Source organism: Balearica regulorum, chromosome 17 (genome assembly GCF_011004875.1).
Source record: "Balearica regulorum gibbericeps isolate bBalReg1 chromosome 17, bBalReg1.pri, whole genome shotgun sequence".
NCBI lineage: Eukaryota > Metazoa > Chordata > Aves > Gruiformes > Gruidae > Balearica > Balearica regulorum.
In genome coordinates, this window is record NC_046200.1 from 3,327,601 (window position 1) to 3,347,986 (window position 20,386).

The following is a 20,386-nucleotide window of genomic DNA, read 5'->3' on the forward strand; positions in this document are numbered from 1 at the left end:
TAGGCAGCGGGCTCTTATGTACCTATAGTCTCTCTGATTTGCCAGCCTTCTGCAGACACATGGTAAGGTCCTTTCCAGCCTATCATCTAGAGGGACTTTTGCACGCCGTCTGCATACTGCTGAGATTCTCTCTACCTGAATGTGATGAGAAAAAGACACAGTTCAATGAAACCTTTTTTCTTTTCTTTTATAAATCCCATTCTGGTACTGTTTCCATAACCACCCTCCAAAAAAAAAAAAAAAACCAAACAAAAAAAAAAAAAAGCCATGAAACGGAGACCGGAACAAGGAAAAGAGGTTAGTGGGTTAAGTGGTGTGTGTTTCCTGCGTTTGCAAAGGTGCCTATAGTGAGGAGGGCGGCTGTAATTCGGCCATTAGTTACAGATGGTGGCTGGAGGCTTGAGATTCATGCAGCGAAATGAGAGCTCTTGTATCTCTTTCCAGTGATGCCGACTTTAAACTGCTTGGAAAACCTGAATCAAGACAGCATAAAAAATAGTGGATTTGATACTTAGCGATGCTGCCAGCTGGTTCCTTTATGTATTTTGATGCAGAAATGCCTAGAAATGTGAACAAAAAGGACTTAATTTGCCAAATGAGTTTTCTGTCCCCCAATCCTTGCAAAAATGGCATTAGTGGCAAGTAGGTAAAGAACATTCAGGAGGATTTATAAGCAAATTAGATTTTTCAAAACTTTGCTCTTTGAAGCAATTTGTGTACAACTTTTGGAGAAGGTTATGTCTCTCAAGCAGTGAAGGGAGAGCATTAAACAGATCACCCTGGGGATTGGCAGTGGCATAAGAAATATTTCTGAACAACATAACTTTTAATGTTTTTCCATTCCTTAACTCTGAAAGCTTTCGTTCCAGATGTACGAATAGCAAACTCAACCTTGGAGATACGCATTTTTCAGCTGAAACCTAGTTATACTTACTTCATGAGACAAACCCCAGTACTATAAATGCAGGAACTTAATTGGTGGAAACAGTATTGTACGTGCAGTTAACCTCTGCAAATTAAGATGTGAAAAATACTGTTTCAGACTGATTCATTTTTGTCCTTCACTCGGCTTACAGGTATTGTTTGATGAGTGTGAAAGGATGCTTCACTGATTTTCATATTGATTTTGGTGGCACTTCAGTGTGGTATCACGTTTTCCGTGGGGGGAAGGTAGGTGAACCTTGTTGTTTGATATTTATTTTTATTTCTCTGTGCCTCTTATGGAGGGGAGGGGTTGCTTGCTTTAATTTTTCTTTTTTTTTTTTCTCTTCTTTTTTGGGGGGGCGGGGAGCAGTACTAACCAGTGATCTGTTTATTTCAGCTACCTTTGTTAATGTCCACAGGGTTTCCTGAACTAGGACACCATTCACCTTTATGAAACAAACGAGTGATTTATTTGAAATATCAAACGTTTCATTTGTTGGTGGTAGTGTTTTCAGGCTTATTATTTGCTGCATGGTTTAGAAGTGTCTTGCAGTGAGTACGTGGCTGTGTGTACCCTTGTTGGGTCAGAGTGCCCTCACAAGTCTCCTTCTGTAGCTAGAGCTTCTATTTCCTTTTAGAGATTCCATGTTTCTTTTGTGAGCACATGCACACTATGCCTGAACTGAAATTTTACAGGATACAGAAGGGTTAAAACATATAGCATGTATAACTGCATTCACATTTTTACTGGTTTAGGTTGCTTTTCCCAGCTCTAGTATAGACAGCGTATGGTGAGAACTGAAATAAATACAGCAGATTGAACATCTCTGTGGTACAGATACTGTTCATCAATAGAGTCCAACAAAGTTGTATTATACCAACAAGCTGTTCTGAACTGAAAGTAAACTGTGCAGGCATCTTCTGAGTAAGATGTTTCGTGGAAGAGAGATGACAACTGACAGTTATCTTGCCACTTCCAGCACACGGACTAATTGCTGCTGCTGTCTGCTGTGCGCCTCTGTGTACAACACCTGGAAAACACGTGTTTTATGCAGAAAGCAGGCTTGGTGTTACACGTTCATTTGTCTAACATGTGATAACCTTGTTGGGATTTCTCAGCTATTTATTTTTGTTGACTGTTGGTAATAGTTAAATCTTTGTTTTATTTGTAGATCTTCTGGCTCATTCCGCCTACTCTGCAGAATCTAGAACTTTATGAAGAATGGGTTCTCTCAGGAAAGCAAAGTGATATCTTTCTAGGAGACAGAGTGGAACGATGCCAAAGAATTGAGCTGAAACAAGGCTATACATTCTTCATTCCTTCAGGTATCACTTGTTAACTAACTGGTTTTGGAATCACTGGAATTGTGTTTGACTAACAGTTCTCTGTAAAACAATTCTTCTCATCCAAACCTGGTATTGACCTCTTTATTTGCTATGGCAAAAGAAGGTTAGGGACTGAATGCACTTAATTTTCCAGAAATTGACCCACCCAGACTGATGAAAAATGTACTGCGAGGAAGTGTGTGCAGTGATTACTTGTGCTGTACTGGGGAAAAGGAGACAGGACTGGGGTTTCTGGGGCTGTCAGTCTACCACTTGTCCTCTGAGTCATACTGACTTTTGCTATTGTTAGCTTGCTTGGAAAAAAGTTTTTCTGTTTTTGTGATCTCTTCTGGCAGGTTTCACCTGCAGTTCAGTAGCCTACTGCTTTGCCTCTGTGTGTAGCCAGAGGTGGGTCTCGATTCCCTAATGGAGCTTAGTGGATATTCCAGTACATGGACAAGCAGGCGCTGTGCTCCCTCAGGGTTGTTTCTTGGGAAAACAACTTTATTTTATTGTCATAACTTTTCAGAACTTCTGCTGATAGAGACTGTGCTGAATCTGGACTTCTTCCAGTAGTGCAGCCACACTTAATTTTTACACTGCTGCCCACCTCAGTAGTTGTGTTGCATGATTCAAGCTCTTCTGGCAAAGCAGCCAAATAGTTGCTGCTTTGGAGGCTGGTGGCTTCAGCCCCTTCCGCTCCTGCCTAAATTAGGTTAAGGATGGTGCGATCTGTAACGCTCCTCATTTAAGATGTATCAGACTTTGCTGTCTTTGACATTGTAGGACTGTAAGTTTGTTTATAGTGAAATAATACATTGCCTGGATCTCACCAGGGAAATAAATATAGGTAGCCTTTCTACATGACAGGGGGACAGGTGGGTAGTTCTTCAGCTCTAGAATTACTCTGTGGCGATAGGATTATTTTTTTTTTTAATCCTGGAGACACAGAGAATGCAGGTCATGCGAAGACAGCAGCAACGTTCTTGCCAACTAGGGAGCCTTGTTAGTATCGGTTGAAGGCCACAAATTTGCACATTTGTGTTTGGTAAGAATCAGCCTGGGAGGTGACAGGCAAAATGACTTTGAGGGTGGAGGAGTTAATCCATTAAAGGGAATTAGGTCTTCCCTTGAAACAGGTCAGAATGTGCTGTTACTGTTTGAACTGGGTATTTGAGTGTGCCTGTGCTGTTTGCTTAGATCCTGTTACTGCATCTTCGTATTTATCTTCATTCCCCCGTGAACAGCCTCCTACGAATAAGACTTTCTGTATGTTAGTTTAGTCATGCTCAGCAGTTGGAATACAGCAAGTTGTGGGAGCTCATACAGGACACAACTGTAACATGGTGGCTGAAATGAAGTGATTCCAAATGTGTTTTTTGACTGTGGTTTCTGTTTTCTTAGGAAAGCCCAAAGTACAGAAATGCCAATACGTCTGGCATTTTAGGCTCCATGCCATATTTGAAAGGCATATATGAGAAAGGCAAATATGAATAATTTCCCCATAAGCACCTCATGGATTCAAGGGGTTTTGCTCTGCTGTATTTTGTTTGGAAAATTGACTTGCAAATCTCTTATTTATGTGAAAGGGCATTATTTCTGTGTTTGTTTTACAAGTGTGGAAATGCCTAATTAAAGGCTGTTCCAGGTCAGTGAATTAGGCATAGCTGTGTAAAACAGGTCAGTTCCTACGACCTCTTTGCTGTGGTTTGTGTGAGTATCACATTAGTTAATGTTTGAATGTGTTTTGTATGTATAAGCGTTGATAGTGGTTAGGTTCTGACAATGGCTGCCTGTAAAACCAGTGTGTCCCGTGCTTTCAATTGAGCCTGATAAACTCTTGACCAGCCTCATCTCATCCATGAGGAAAATACCTTCTAATTACAGGTCTGGCTACAGAAAGCATAGAGTGATACAGCTAGTGCTCAGCTGGACTGTGAATGGACAGCTTTTCAGCAAAGGACCTTTTCCGTAAAATATCCTGTGCTACTCCTGTTTTCAAGTCATTTTTGGGGGTGGTCCTAGAAATGCCATTATACCATAGCAGCGTAAGGATGAAGTAGGTAGAGAAGATTGTAACAAGACACACGAGGGAGTGAGATCATAGGATTGTGGGAGATGCAAGGTTTCTCTGAGAATCTAGGCTCAGCAGTAGATCCAGTAAATTCCTGAAACTACAAGCCACTTGGACAAGAATGGGAATTATTCTTACAGAAGGCATAATTATAGTGCTTGCTAGGGCCTCAGGGTATTTTCTTCTCCATCACTGCCATCATCCTTTCAGGATTAAATTTAAACCAGTTAATTTCTACCTGTGCTTATAACCCTGCAAAGCACTGAGGGGCACAATCACAGCTGTGGTATCAAGGAGAAATTGAGCAAAGCGTTGTCAGCATAATGAGTCGGTGTGGGCCAAGGTGCATCTTGCAGCATTTTAGAAGTCCCTCCTAAGTATGGGGTGGGGAGAAGTAAGCTGGGACTCTGAGGGATACTGGGCCTTGGGCCTTGCGTAGGAGCCAAGCTGTACTTCTGATAGCCCCATAGGACTTCTCCAAATAAGCAATGCACCGTTACAAGTTCTCACCTCCCACTTTACCGGTTCCCACTGATGAGTCAAGGATGATCAACTCTGGTAAAGTCTGTGGTAAAGTGATAAAATCAACTAGGAACCTGGCCTTTTCCATTAATATAATTGTCTAAACTGATATCAGCATAACTGTTGATTGAGAAATATACCACATTGTGCCATGCTGAGGTTTATGGCCAGATGTAGATTCAAGATGTTAAAATGCATGAAGACACATGAAGGTTCAAGAGGGGAAGAAGCTATAGTCACTACTAGTGTCAGCAAATGATTGGGGTTTTTTCTGCAGAAATCTGACTCTTTTTTTTCCCAGGATGGGAGAGAACTTGTCCTTGTGCAGGAAGACATCAGTGAAGAACGCTGTGGCCCCAGGGTGTTTGCACTGTGTATGTTACCATGAGCAATGTTTAATTTTCATACAGTTAAGTGTTCAACGCAGATGAAATTTGGTCAAGGTAACATATCTTACTCTGGTATAGTGGACAGTGGATGCTGCATATCTGACTCACCTGCCAAATAGAAGGGAAGTTCTTTATAGAGCATGATTTTCAGGTATAAACTGTGATGATGTGGAAGAGGAAAAGCATAATGTCAGTGCTCAGTTGTTGTCTCAGTAGGGAAACAACAGAATTTAATCGGTCACAATCAGATCTAGAGCTTGTCCAGTATTATTTGTGCTGCAGCTTTCTTCTGTACCATGTGTGTGTCCAGTGATGACTTGCAGGCAGGATGTGTGAATTGAAGTGTTTGGAGTCCGTTGTGGTGGTGTTAGGGAGATGTAGTTTAGATCTCTTCCTCACTGTGCTGGGGACACGCAGAACCGGTGTTTGGGCAGCACCCCTCAGATCTGTACGACTCAGGATTACTGTAGTCACGTTTCTGGCTTGTATGCAGCCACTTGTTCTGTTATGTCCTGATTGCTCCCCTACAGCCTGTTTGAAATACTGCTCACCAAGTTGATGCCAATGCGTTATCCAGTTTTTTAATATCACTAGTGCTTCTCCTTTTACTTTAAGTATTTTTCTCCTTTTACATCACTGCATAACTTCACTGGAACCTTTTCTCTCTCCTCCTCTTGCCCTTCACCTGCCATTCCAGTCTTTATGCTCTGTAAACCTACTTCTATCCTTGCACTTGTTTTTTCAAGTGGTGCATTATGCATTGAGTTCCCTTCCATCTCAATTCTCTAATCACCACATTAGTTTCTCTTGTGTACGTCACTGTTTGTACCTAAACCCAAGCTCAAAACTAAGCACAAACAAAATGAAAAATTCATCCTTTTTCAATCCACTTGCTCTTTTGAGTCTTTTAGCCTTGCTGAATATGTCATTTTGATTTTAAGTGATGGAGCTCTGACATGGATATCATCCTTCTCCTCCTTTCCCGTTGTCTTCTAAAAACAAGATCTTTCAGTAGTTTGAAATATGTTAAGCTGGTTTGCTTTTTTTCTCAACTTCCTGCCAGACCTCTTATTCAAAAAAATGACCTTTTCTTCGGTGCATGTGTAATATGCTTGGTGTAGACACTTGCACTTGTAATTCAAGAGAGTTTGCACATGCAAAATTGGGACACAGAAAAGCAGGCCAACTAGTAGTCTTTTGTGGAAAATATGTCTTGCAGTATTTGTCTCTGTTGTTTATAGTGTGAAGTAAGAATGTAATAATCATGTGTCTTGAAAAGGTGAACTCAGGCCAGTTCTGGATTGTTACTGGTAGTGTAGTCTGCCAGAATATGGATAAACTTGGATTTTCTTCTCTTTTTGTGAAGACCAGTTTTGTTGACATCCAAGGAAGTTGCCACACTTAGTGTGGGTACAATTTGATCCCAGGGTTTGTAGTGTGGTATAAGAAAGTTTGCAAACATACTGGGTTTGGTTCCTTGGGGAGGAGATAGCTAATACTACCAAGGGTTACTCTAATCGTCCTCTGTTTCTTACAGTCTTTTTCTGAGCCTCTGCTGCTGGTCAGAGGCAGTAGACTCATGGGCAGGTTTGCTTTTGGGTTGACTCTGCATGAATGTTCTTACTGTAGGCTTTCCAAATATGTAGCTCTAATGTGAGTACACAGAAGAGATGAGATGTTGCGATGTGTGTGAACTGGTGGTTTAGAGAGCTGTGTTTGTGGGGGAGTATCAATCCTCAAGTGGCCGGGCCATTTAGAGTGACTTCTGTCTATTCTTTAAATCTGACAGTAAACGTCCCCATAATAGACCACTACTTGGTCCATAAAATAATGGTCCAAGAAGTCACTGTGCATTTTTTATTTCTGAAAATTGAATAATGAGCTGCTATTACATATTGTAGAAGACTTTTGCAATTCGGGTTTATTGAATATTCCCATGATCAAAATCCAGACAGGGTAATTTACAGTCAGCTGGACACAGTGTTCCTTTCTGGTTCCTCTTCAAACTCCTCGCCAGTGTTGCTGCATGCTATTTTATAACAGTTGTGTTTCACCTTGGAGTTAGCAGTGTTCCACTGAGGAGTAAGCTGTTTGTTTTACTTTATTTTTCTTACATTCTTTATAATGCACTTTGGGGCCTTTGACATGGAAACATGCTATTATAATCTCTTAATTTCTTGAGAGCTGAACAATGAGCCGCGATCTAACAAAATATTCTTGTTGGTCTGTGGTGATTATTACAGTAACATGAGAGTCCTCCAAAGTTCTTGTTTCCAGTCAAAAGCAGAAATAATGACTTTTCTCAGATGAATGTTTTTGGGAAGGAAAGTGGACAGAAAGGGATGTTCTGTGCTAGACTGTAGGCAGCTATTTGGAAGGATTCAAAGTGCTTCAAATACTGTGTCAGTAGTTATCAGTAGGATTCTGCTTATTACGAGTGTGCAGTCTTAGGTCACCTCTGCTATGCCAGTCAGTATTTGATGAATTATTATGTAATGGGGCCAGAAGGTAGCATATAGTCTTTATATCAAGGAGAATGACAGGCTATTAAAATCTGACTGGTAAATTTTTTGCAGGGAGTTGTGCTAGGGCTGCATAGCTGCCTGGCTATTTTTGGTTGCTGTTCGCTTTTCCCGTTTTGGGAGCTTCCACTGGCATTAATGGAAGCTCCTTGCGTGGAACCTTTAGGGACCGAGCGATGAAGATCAGCAGAAAGGATCAGAGGGGAGATTTTTTTTGCCTCGAGTATCTGCTTTCAGTTAGAAGGTGACAGCATCATGTTGGATTTTTAGTTCTGTTCCTCTGCAGTTCTTTACCTAATTGTTACCAAATTATGTAAGATTGAGAGTTGCTTGTACTACTGGGGCAAAATTACTGATTTTGTTACTTTTAAAATGTTAACATGATGTTTCCTTGATATATTTGGCTGTGGGCACTATTATGATGTAATCATTCTTCTTTTGAGATGAGAGAAATAACACCTTATTTGCTGGCAATGCCCACTGTAAGGTTACCTCCTTAGTAACTTTTAATTTTTGAGATATATATATTTCCTCTTTTCCACCCCAAGTTGCTGTAAAACTGCAGGAAAATATGTATGGCTTCTATATCACAAAGCAAAATATCTGTTCAGTTACTAATGGAAACAGATGCACCATGGTTTTGGCTTGGAGCTTGTAGTCTGTTTGCCCCATAGCTTTAGAAGTTAATATTCTTTTTTATTATTCTCAGATGGATGATTGCATCCTTGAAGATACAGTAGGAATTTGCAGGCCCCTGAAATCTAACAAGTTTGCAATGTTTAATAATACTTATTTTATAAAATTCAAAAGCTAATTAGATCGTATCTTTCTTTTAACTGTTCAGAAAAGCTTTTGTTACTGTTAATTTTACCTTCTTGATTTACTGGGGATGATAACATCTAAATATTCAAGTGTATCTTAGGAGCGGTGGAATAATTCGTAACTGTAAATCAGCTGAGAGTATTTCTGAGCCTCCTGAATAGAATTCCTGCTCAATGTTGTCTTGGCTTCGTAAGCTAGGATTGTTTTGGGGAGGAAAAAGTACTCATTAATCACCAAGAACTGAAATAAAAAAGATCAACTTCAGAAAAAGCATAAGTGGACAGTCTTGTTGCTGAGGCTTGAAATGAGGGTTGTGAACAGTGAGTGTGCAGTGTCTGTACACCCAAAGCCATCTGTCCCCATTTAGCTGAGCTCGCGGCTGGTGTGTGGTCTGAAGGGCAGGACTGCACGGTGGCTGCTGCGCCACACTGAGAGTGTGCTCCAGCCGCAAGCCGTGGGACCAGCCTGCGAAGGAAGGACAGGCTGGTTCCGCACTCACTCGGTCGTTACCGCTGTAACACAGGCTGGTTTGAAACTGGTCACCCATGAGGAAGAGTTTTCTAAGTCGTGACTAATCCTTGAAGCCACACAGTGTATGTCTTTCTCTCATCTATAGGATGTAATTGTAGCCTTAGATAATGTTTAGCAGGTGCTTTTGTGAAGCACTTTGAAGAAGTGTTTTTCAGCCAAAACCAAATAGTATCATTCCACTGACGTTTGACTTTTTCAGTCGTTAATCCATTTGTTCTGATATTACTCCAGTGCTTTTTTTAGCATTAAGGACAGAATGAAATTTGTGGCATTTTATTCTGTGTTGCTTTCCCTTTTTTTGAGAATATTACAGTTTTTGAGAGTATTACTAAGGGGAGAGATATTATCTCCTGTCTTGCACTAACCCATGAAACATTCAGGGTTGTGCAGTAGTAGTAGTACCAGGGTTTATGTAAACAGTAGAAGGCAGTCACTGAGGAGAGAATTGGTGCCACTCGCTTCAGAGGTGTCTGTATCGGAGGCTGCGTGACAAGTTTTTGCTGTGAGAGCTGAAAGATGCAGATACATATAAGCAGAGACGACAGGCTGTCCAGTGAAGAGTGAGGTGATCATACATGTCGACAGACCTGTCAAATCATCTGGTGAAAAGTACCGGCATAGCTGAAGGTGAGAGAGGTGGGATGTATTGGTGTGCGCGATACTACAGCAATCCCCTTGGCCGTCCTTGTCTCATGCATATGTGCACCTTGCTCTTGTTCTGGAGGTCTGTCTTCCTCTTTAAAAACCTTTGTAGTTGGGAAGCTTAGGAGATGGGTGTTCGTGTTTGCAAATGGTCGCAGTTGAACATTCATCCTCCTCAGTTTATTTCTGAGTTGTGCTTGTATCTAAGCTGTGGGAATGAATTGAATGTGCCATCCAAGCTTATCTGTTCTTGGAGCTCCTTTCCACAACGTATTACCCTCATGGAAACTGTTTCCTGTTTTCTACTTGTATCTGTTTCCTCCTCCTTCTAATTTTCTGGTGCTGGCCTCTTCAGTTTTTCTCTGTACACAGCCTTGTTAATAGTAGAACAGGAGACTTTTTTTTTTTTCCCCTTTGTAACATCTGTGCCAATCTTCTGTGGTTTTCTACCTTGTCAGTTCTCTATCTTTTTTGTCTACTCTTGCCCATAGTGTCCTGCGTCCCTGGAATACACTTTTTGGTGCTTGTGTCTCTGCAATTTCAATATTGCACATGCGTTCCTCAGGCAAGTCGAAACTATTTTGGGATGCAGTGTGACTGAAAAATGCTGTACAGCTGAGTGGCCAAAATCTATCTTAGGAGCAGGTGACTCCTTGTCAGGGCTGAGTCCTGTAGCTGGCAGAGGTGCTGTGAGCTGGATCCTGCATGTGGGAGCACATGAACTGCTGGAGATCTAGGGATTCCCTGGGACCTAGCTGTGTGCCTAGCTCAACACTGTTCTAACAGTGAAGCGCCCACAGTGATGACCCACAGGCATCATCCTTACCCATCTCTGAGCTGTGCTGGAAATCATCCCACGTTCTGCTTTGGCTAGGGGCAGGAACTTTACTTCCAAGGACTTTACAGTTAATGACTTTCTGCTTCTTGCTTGGTCTCCGGTTTATTTTTATTTTCCAACCTGGATGGATTTTACCGCTTTGTTATTACAGGGTTTTGTTATTGAGAACTGTGTCGTAAAAAGCAGTATTTTTGGTCTTGTTATTAGAACTATGTGCGTTTTGAAGGACCTAGTGTTGAGTTAGTTCAGAAGTTAGGAGTTGAAGGTACTAATTGGTTGTAAAATGAGTTTAGACGTGGATTATAAATGTAAGAAGGGAATTAAATACATTATCCACAGAACCAGAGATTGTCTCAGATACTTTAGTGAAGACTTTCCATTTGCACCTCTATCGGCTCTTCAACAATACAGCATCGAAACTATATTCATATTCATTAATCTTTCTGTTGTGGGTTTGTCATGTCTGGGACACCATTTGTTGGAGCATTGGCTCAAGCCAGCGATAGATCCTTTCACATTTCTCCCAGAAACATTGGGACTGCTACTGAGGAAGTCAGAGGTTATTAACACAAAGACCCTTGGCGTCTAGTTTGGGTGGAGTTGAGAGGTCAGGGAAGGCGTGATGAGACTGAAACCCAAAGAGCAAGAAACAAGGAAACCAAGTACACTCCAGTGTGAAATTTTCACTGAGGAAATATAATTTGTAGGAGGAAGCTATTGTGGTTGTAGTAAAAGCCTACACTTGAGGAACAACTGCATTGATGGATGTCAGTTTATTTCTTATAAAATGAAGGATATCTCCTTTCTACCTTTCATATCAGACTAGAAAGCCAGGTTTCAGCTCAGTTACTCCTTTTACTTAAGTTGTAAATATTTGATAACAAATTGTATTTAGAACGATGTTGATCATTCCATTAAAATAGCTTGTTGCATCTGCCAGCTCCAATATGTTTGTACATTGACTGATCTGTGCCGAGAGAACTGCAGTGGGAAGTAGTGGTGAGGACTCTTCAATGTTCTGTTGATAACTGGTTGTTTCTGACCTGTCTCCTGCCACCACTCAGCTGTGTGGCCATGGACAGGTCATTTCACTTTTTCGAGCATCAGTTTGTTCATCTCTAAAACTGACAATTAAGCTGAATTGTCACACAAATTGACCCTGTGTTTCAGCACCTATCCAATAAGTTGGCTTTGGGGACCTTCAGCATGTGGTTTCCATTCTTTCCCCCAACCATGTAAACCGTTGATTACCTCGTGGAAGCAGTATCCCCAACTTCCTTGACCTCGGACCTTTTTTTCCTTCCCAAAGACTGGGATCAGGAAGATCGTTTATTTTTCCAGTAGTTTGCTGTTACTACAGACTGATGTATTTCATGTGAGGTGATGATCTACTTCAACTGTGAAGTTTTTATGGTGTTGATGTGTGTAGTTGCAACACTACCCTTACATGGAAAAAAAAATCCTCTCTGGTTGGTTGGTCTTGATTTGGAAGTAATAAACGGGCTGGATCATTGTGAGCAACTCTGTAACTGAAATTATACTAACTGGAGCAGGAAAGATGCGGTAATACAGAGAGCTGCCAGAGCTATGAGCCACTGGCTTTTTTATATGCGTCACATTTATCTTGTGGAATCAGACCTGTACATTGACTGAGCACTGGAACAGGTTGCTCAGAGGGGTTGTGGAGTCTCTGTCCTAGCAGATGCTGAAAAGCCATCCAGACGTAGTTCTGGGCAGCTGGCTCTAGGTGACCAGGCTCGAGCAGGGGAGCTGGACCAGATGACCTCCAGAGGTCCCTTCCAACCTCAGCCATTCTGTGATTCTGAAATTCAGAAAAGTGTATCCAGAGTGATGAGCTTGTGTTTCCAGGGAGAAAATTCTAATTTCTGATTTCTTTTCCTTCCTGTGTCTCTCCTAACACTATGCCCTTAAATGAAAGCCCCAGTTCTGCCATCTGCTGTGGCTCAAGGACTTCTCAGATACAGCTTTGCAGGCCTATACGGTGTAAAGATTGTTGTGGAGGAGAGCTTTTGTGGCTGCTAGCTGAATGGCATTTTCCTGCTCCCTCGCTGATCTTGAAGTGAAGGAAAGCTGCCACAGCTTTAACGGAAAGTACTGCACAGTTAGGAGAAAATTGACTGCCCCCTATGTTGCTTTGCTGTCTGCTGGTTTATAAATTGTAATGCTTTTCATTAAAAAAGAAGGAGGGGAAAAAAAAAAAGCGTCAGGTCTCTGTGGGTCCCAGATCATTAGCAGGATCAATTCCTTTTTCACTGCAGAGATCAGAGGCTACAGTCTTGCATAGCCGGTCCTTCAGCTGCGGACATACCAAGCAAACAATGCAGAAGCAGAAGAGCTGGTGTGTGGCTGCCTGAATTGCTATGCCTGGATTTTTGTTGTGATAGAAAATTCTTCCCTCACTTTGGAACCTGTGAGATGAATTCAGTCCCTTGCAGGATTGGGTCAGAACAGTCTCATCAGCTCCAATACTAGAAATGTTAAATTCCTTAACTTGCAGCTTGCAGCAAAAAAGATTTTTTGGTTGCTTCGGGAAGTTGATAATAGGATATGAAACTTTCCCCTTTGAAGGAGGGCTGATAGTAATTTGAAATTGTTGACATCTGAAGATGTATGCCCTGGTGCTGGTGTGAAAGAAGTTTGATGTGACTCAGTCCAGTTGCACAGCCCTAGCCCACCACCACTGCTAACGTGATTTGCAGCGCTACTGGGGGTGCCAGTAGATACATCGGAGAGTCGAGTGTACCGAACAGGCTGAATTTACTTCTTAGTCATGGATGTGCTTGAGTCACAAGCTTGTGTGTTCTCAGTAAACACTGTAGCTGTTCTGTGAATAAATAGAAGAACCCAATTTATAGAGGGTTGTAAGACTGTACATCATAAGATGCTGTTCTGCTATGACTACTCTTAAAAGTGTGGCTACGAGCATACCATTTAACCTTTCACTGCTTTAACCTCTCATCCCCTGCAAAATGGGGTTCATGGGGTTGTTAAAATTTGATTATAAATTGCTCTGTAATACTACATAGCATGAGGCATTCTCAGTTCTTTGCTTTCCCTCTCTAGGGTGGATACATGCGGTTTATACTCCAGTAGATTCTCTGGTGTTTGGTGGAAATATCCTGCATAGCTTTAATGTTCCCATGCAGCTTCGCATCTATGAAATTGAGGACAGAACAAGGGTAAGGATACTTGATTCTCTTTTTAACTGAACAGTTCTTTGTGACTATGATCTGTCATAGTGTCTCTCTCGTATGCCCTTCTGACAAACAAGAACTGACGGGATCTCCATGTCAGAGTCGTTGAAACGAGGTAAACATGAAGTAATGAGACTTTCAAATGTTGGCTATTTTTAGTGGGATTTACTCATCGGTTTTCCCTACTTCCCACAGATGTATCCCTTCTGTGTCTTTTGTCTGCCTGTTAAACTTTCATAAGCACCTTCCCTTTTGCACAAAAACATATTGCGCTTTAGAGACCTTTGTAGCAGCACTTGTGGTAACCCCCCATCTCTCTGTGCACACCTGGAATGGATGCCAGAGCCTGGAGAACTAGTGGGACTAGCAGGGTTCTACCGTCCACAGCTGAATTGACCAAGCTGCGCAGAAGTTGTGTATGAAACGGCATCTTCAGTGCTTTGCAGGATTTTCTTCTGCAGTGACTCGACACTGTGCAAGAATTTCTTGGAACAAAGAGAGGGTGGGACATTAATCTGAACATTGTGGTGTTAGTCTGGCTGTAGCATCTACCCGATGGAAAGAGTATTACATCTTGGAGGAGGTTACTGTGCGGCCTCTTTGTTGGGAGTGAAAATTTTATCCTTGATTAATAAATGGGACACCTGGTTGTCATATACTTTGCAGTTCCGTAAAGTAGCAGAATCTGAAGCAAGTGCCACTGTTTTAGTAAGCTATTAAATAAGCTGTGCAAGGCAGTCGTGGCATTCTGATGCAAAAATGGACCAGTGGTATGTGCAAATTCAGATGGTGACTTTTTGTGGCTGACTGGTTTGGAGGCATTGCACTGAGACGGTGCTGGTGAACCACTGGCACCAGTGCTAGCTGTGGTGTTAACGGAGATTTGGGCTGGCAAAATGGCAAGAAGTTGCAATTCTTCACAGAAAGTCTTAAAATAGTATGTCTTGGACATCAGTACAGTTCACTGTTGTTCACCTCTACAAGAGGGCACAATTCTGGCTCCAAGTGGGCTTTTATGCCAGAACGCTCTCTTTGCAATGCAAGTGCATAGGCCTGAAGCAAATATGTATTGTTTCAAAATGCATCTTTGACTCAGCGAGAGGAAGGGTGTCCTCCCTCCAGCCTCTCTCTGTCAGTGTTGTGTTAGGAAGGGACTGCTCCCTTACTTTGCAGGGGATGTGAGGCCTGGTAATCTTCACATTGCAGAACAGTGGTGGGAGCAGTTGGTTTCCTGGAGTGATTTTAATGAAGAGAAGGACTATTAAGCAGAAAAATGAATTCTTGGTGGAAGAGAGATGAAGAGAAAAGCTGAAATTCAGGGGAATTAGAACAGAGGGAATGTAGCAGAGAGCAGAAGTGGAGGTAGAGACCAGAGTGGAGTTCAGCCAAGTGTCTTAAAAAGTAAAGGGACTTGAGACAGGAAAAAGTTATGATGGCAGAAGCAGGAAGGAGCTCACTGTGGCTAGACAGAGGTGCAAGGCACAGGAAGGTTTTCAGAGATATATATGGATATATATGCTGCACATGCTCAAGGGGAGGGTGTGGTGTTGCCAGGAAGGATGCTAGTACAGGCATCTTGCCTGGAGAATGGAGAAGTGAGGACTGGGAGAAAGGATCGATGCCAGAAACAAGTTACTTTGTTTTTTTCATGAAGTAGTAGAAGAGCTGACATTTTGTTCCCACAGGACTTGAGCAACCCAAGATCACACACCTGGGGTTGTAACTGCTCAGTGGTGCTTCGTGTCAGGCCCTTCTCTTTGGGAAGCTGGGTGCAGCTTTGATCTCCTAAGCTTTTATACTAGGAGGTAGATTTCCCCATAACAATCAAGTATTTTGGTAACTTTTAGGAACTTACCAGCCAGTTACGCTGAAATGCTGTTGAAAAGTCACTAGCGCCTTGATCCTACGGGAAAGTTCTCTGAGTTGGATATGTGCCTCTTTGAAAATCTCCTGTCAGAGTTTTTTGGGAAGGGATGCTGCAACATTTGCAAGCCCCAAATCAGACCTTTACTCTTGTCAGTTTTTGTTTAGATTTTCTTCAAAGTCTATGTAGTTCTTTATCATTTTCCCTGCAAAAATACCTAAGTGCTTTAAAAAAAGACTAATGAAAGCCAACAGCCCAGAGTTTCCATGACTTCAGAAAAGCAATTTCAGCGCTTGTATGTTGTTGTGTGCCAGCAATGTGTTACGCACAGCCTGTACCTGTGCTTACAAACTTGTGCTGTATAATAAAGCAGTGTGAACAGTCAAAGAATAGCAAGAATTTCTAGACAGAAACAAAATATAAGCCATGCAACTAAGGCATACAGAAGTTTCATATGAGGCAGGAAAATCATTACTGTTACTTAGAAATAATAACACACACATGCACATCCCCACACCTAAAAATATCATGCAGGAATCTTGAAAGGGTAAATGTTTTCAAAGTAGGATTCTAGTGTGTACTACTTCATATTCTTTGTCAATCAAATTTTGTAATTTCTTTGTTCACATAATTCTATTCATACACTGGCTAGTACAGCATACTCGGTACAGTATGGAGTTCACACAAATTTGCCAGTGTGAACGTACTGCAAATGAGTTTCTCATCAGTATTGATCTTCCCATTGTGTATAGCGCAGAAGTAAATTACATGATGTGATTGACAAAGTAATTTGCCACACTCAAATCAAAGTGTAATACAGGTGTGTTTCCCCTCTTCATTTTGCACAGAGCAATTTTATGGAGGTTTCACTGTGTTTAAACCTGCTATATAATGCTTAATCATCTCTGCTGATATTCAGTCATTTTTATGCTAGGTGTAGTTGTTATTGTCTTAGCAGCTAAGACAAGAATAAATACATGGTTGAAACGGTCATACTGATTTACAGCCTGATAAAATTGCCTAGTTTATATACTTGTCATGCTTATTCTAGCTTAATTCCTCATATCCCTGGGAGACTTTTTAAGAGGGTTATAGCCATTTAAAAATAGTTTTAAGGAGTAATAAAAAACATGTCTATTGTTGGAAACAGCTCCTAATGTGCAATTGAGGTAAACAAATATTCTCCAGCCTTACAGTTTGTAGATACTCTCATTTTGCAGTCTGGCTTTCTTAGAGGCCAATTAACAGCTAGTCAAATAGGCCAAGCTGTTTAGTTCTCTGCTAGACCAGCTTGAATAACTGCAAAGCAGGCTGCTATGCAGAGATTCGTCATCTTGGCATAGGGGGGGTTACAGCTCTGTGTTACTGAAGAGGAAGAATGTGTCAAACTTCCTCCCAACTCATCTAAATTTAACTGTGTTGAAATAGTTGAACATGGGTAGGGACAAAAGTACTCAAAATATATACGTAAGGTGGTCACTCACAGATGATGGTGTTTGCTACTGGTTTTGTTTTCTGGAATGTAAGATAATGTTTTAAGTGGATAGATTAATTATTTTGTAAATAATCATAAATTGTTTTTCAATATTGTGATTAGATTGATTAAACACAAGTGGAGTTTGTAATGATTTTAATGGACATTGTGGAAGAGACTATTTTCTCAAGGCAAATGTGTGCTTTGCTTAGGGTTTTTTGTTTTGTTTTTGGAGGGGGATATAAGTCGCAAACAATTTCACTTTGAACTGAAGAAATGGATCATATTCCAGAGAGGATTTTTCTCGCTATACAGGAATAATTAAAAAATGTATTCAGTGGATTGTAAATTATTAATCACAGAAGTTAGAGCTGGAAATGCCTATTAGATGATACAGTGTATTTCCCTGCTAGTGGGGGATTTAGTCCTCTGGCAGTGTCCGTATCAGATATTACACTTTAAATTCATCACAGGACATTTTTAATTTCTTTCTTTCTTTCTTTCTTTCTTTTATTCCTATCCCTCCTCCCCATAAGAGTTCATTTGACCATAAGTGTACAATGGAAAAAGTATGGACACGTACATAATGCAGTTCACATCCATTATAATTGATAAATGTCCAAGGGTATCATAAAGAACGTACTCCTCTATACTTCTCCATGAGGCAAACTTTAAAAGATTTTTAAAGTGCTGTTAGACTTGCTTTACTGGCAAAAGGCACTGTAGATCTTTGCACAGTATCTCTTGCTACAGATGGTAGCTCTTACTTCTGAAGGTTTGTAAAAGCAGAGCCTTTTCGGACAAATAGTGAATTGCAGAGGCATGGAGGGATTTGCTGTGGGTTGGAACATTGATAGTGAGGCAATTAGGAACTCAAATTGAATATTAAAGATTGATATACATAATGGGAGCACTGCATGCATTACTGCCTTGTCTTTCACATTGAATTAACATTGGTAACAACTAAATTTGGTGAAGCTCAGAATCTGTCAACAAATGTTGAGCAATGATGTCTTTAATATTCCCAGGCATGTGGCTGAAAACCTTTTGAAGGCTGAGGGGTGGAAGGCGGCTTCCTGTTTGTAAGTCAATTCTTTGCAAATTTTGTTTCCTGCAGTGCTCTCTTGGAAAAATTTGAGTTCCTTTATTAGCAATATTTTAGCATGGCTAATTTCCCCTGTGTTCCGTAATAGTGATAAGTGACTCGATCTCTTCTTTATGACAAATAACTAAACTAAAGGAAAAATATTCTCCATTGCAAAAAAGCCCTGGGGTTAAATGTTCTCACATTTAGGGGGATGTTGGTTGGTTTTTGCCTTTTTTCCTTCTTTTTGTTGGTACGTGTGCTTTGTAACAAGTGACACTGGAACATTTGAAAAGGTACAGCATTGCTGGATGTGTGACCCATAGCAACATGCAGTTCAGATTTGCCAGCTGCATTTGTGTTGAGTTTAAGAGAACGTAACTTTTGGGAATTGCCATGGAGCATTTAAATCCTACACTGCGATACGTTTAGTGGGACAATACGGTATATTTTCCCTTCATTACAGTTTGTTTTACTACTAAAAGTGTTTGCATTTCCTGCGACCTGGGAACAGAGGCAAGTTCTTTGACTGTCCACCTTGGGGACAGTTTTTAAATACAGGTGTTCTAGTGAGTCATTGATGTGCTCAATGTTTGTATCACCACGCAGGTGTTTCAACAGTGCCTGCTTTGCAGAGCTGAATCTGAGTTTCCAGGTGCTGGATTAGTGGTTCTGTTTAGACTTCACTGTTTTTTGGGTGATCTGGGGTGGTGTTTTGGTTTTGTTTTTTAAAAAGGGCTTTTTAAGGTAATGTTCCTTTCTGGTGCAGTCCAGCTTTTCATTAAAGGTGGGTGGACACCTCTTGGCTAGGTGAGCAGTTAAAATGCATAGAATATCTTAAAGCAGTTCCTATAATCCCAGTGTAACGCATACATGCAAGGCTGCAAAATGCAAATTTCTGTGCCACCAGGAGAAAGAAGTGTACAGTGTAAGTACAAGTGCATGCAAGATGGCATCCATTTTTAACAAATCACAACAAATACACACATGTTCTTGCATTTTAGGAGCTTCCCAGATTCTTCTTTGGTACAGTGACCTCCCATAGATAGAAAATTATGTTCGAAAGGAAGGAAACCCACTTTGTTTTCTTTTGAATCTGTAATAATCTCACAAATACATAGTGTTGGAGAATAAGCTTTTTGTGTGAGAACAACAGGTCTGAGATTTAAGAAAAAGTACACAGCTTGACAGGATCTTTTGTCAAAATCCTGCTTTTCTCTTCTGTTTGTTGCAAAAGCTAACGTGCTACCAAAATATTAAGTGTTAATCACATGAGGGATTTTTACTTTTAATGTATATTTAGCAGTAATGAAGAATTTGTGAGTTCGTTTATCAAATTGTTGTGAAGACCATAATTGAAAAAGATGTATTTCCTGCTTGACTCATTTTAGGTAATGCTGCCATTTTGATAAAAATCATGTGATAGTGTTTAGGAAATAATAAAACCCCCCACCTTTATTTTTAACTTGAATTTTAGTGACTAACATCTGTATGTGACCACCCTATGTTTATACAGTAGGTACATAATACCATAGGGGCCATCCATCAGTTTCATGATTTCACAAGAACACAAACCCTTTCCTCTCCCACTACCCCAAGAGGATACAAATTAGTGAACCAAGAAATGATGCTATCATGGCAGGCAGGCAGGCAGTCTCCTCATTTCGTATGCTGAAGGCATACATCTCGCTCTGCTCCCACCCTCTCTCCCATCCCCCTCCCGCATACTGTTTGTGCTCTTGATAACATGATGAGAATGATGACTGGCCCTCGTGCTGCAAACTTCTCTCCCTTCCCCATGGACTGACAGTCTTGATCTTGCTTTCAGGTGCATGCCAAATTCCGTTATCCTTTCTACTATGAAATGTGCTGGTATGTTCTGGAGAGATACGTGTCCTGTGTGACCCAGCGCTGCCACCTCAGCAAAGAGTACCAGAAAGAATCAATGATAATTGGTGAGTGAATCCTTTGAGTGTGTATTCAGAACCGATGCTAGCACCTTGGGCTAGTTACTTCCTTGGTTTCTGCAAAGCAGATTATAAATTGAATTGGAGAACCGTAGACATTCTAATAAACTATTTCTTTATTTTGGAGTGGGGAAGGTTTTGACTCTTAAGCATTTCCATGAAGTACCAGCCTACTTCGAATTGTATTTATTA

The 20,386-nt window shown here is 41.0% G+C and overlaps 1 protein-coding gene across 9 annotated transcripts in view; it reads left to right on the top strand.

Annotated features, from left to right (window-relative positions):
* Positions 1-20,386, top strand: part of KDM2B (lysine demethylase 2B) — a 125,956-nt gene that overhangs the window by 48,137 nt on the left and 57,433 nt on the right. For 8 of the 9 annotated variants that reach the window (XM_075770120.1, XM_075770119.1, XM_075770116.1 and 5 more), the window contains 4 exons: positions 1,077-1,170; positions 2,097-2,250; positions 13,675-13,790; positions 20,056-20,182. In XM_075770120.1, coding sequence (XP_075626235.1) covers positions 1,077-1,170; positions 2,097-2,250; positions 13,675-13,790; positions 20,056-20,182 — 491 coding nt within the window. Of the gene's footprint in view, positions 1-278; positions 298-1,076; positions 1,171-2,096; positions 2,251-13,674; positions 13,791-20,055; positions 20,183-20,386 lie in introns of those variants that run through there. The other variant, XM_075770125.1, reaches the window with a different exon arrangement.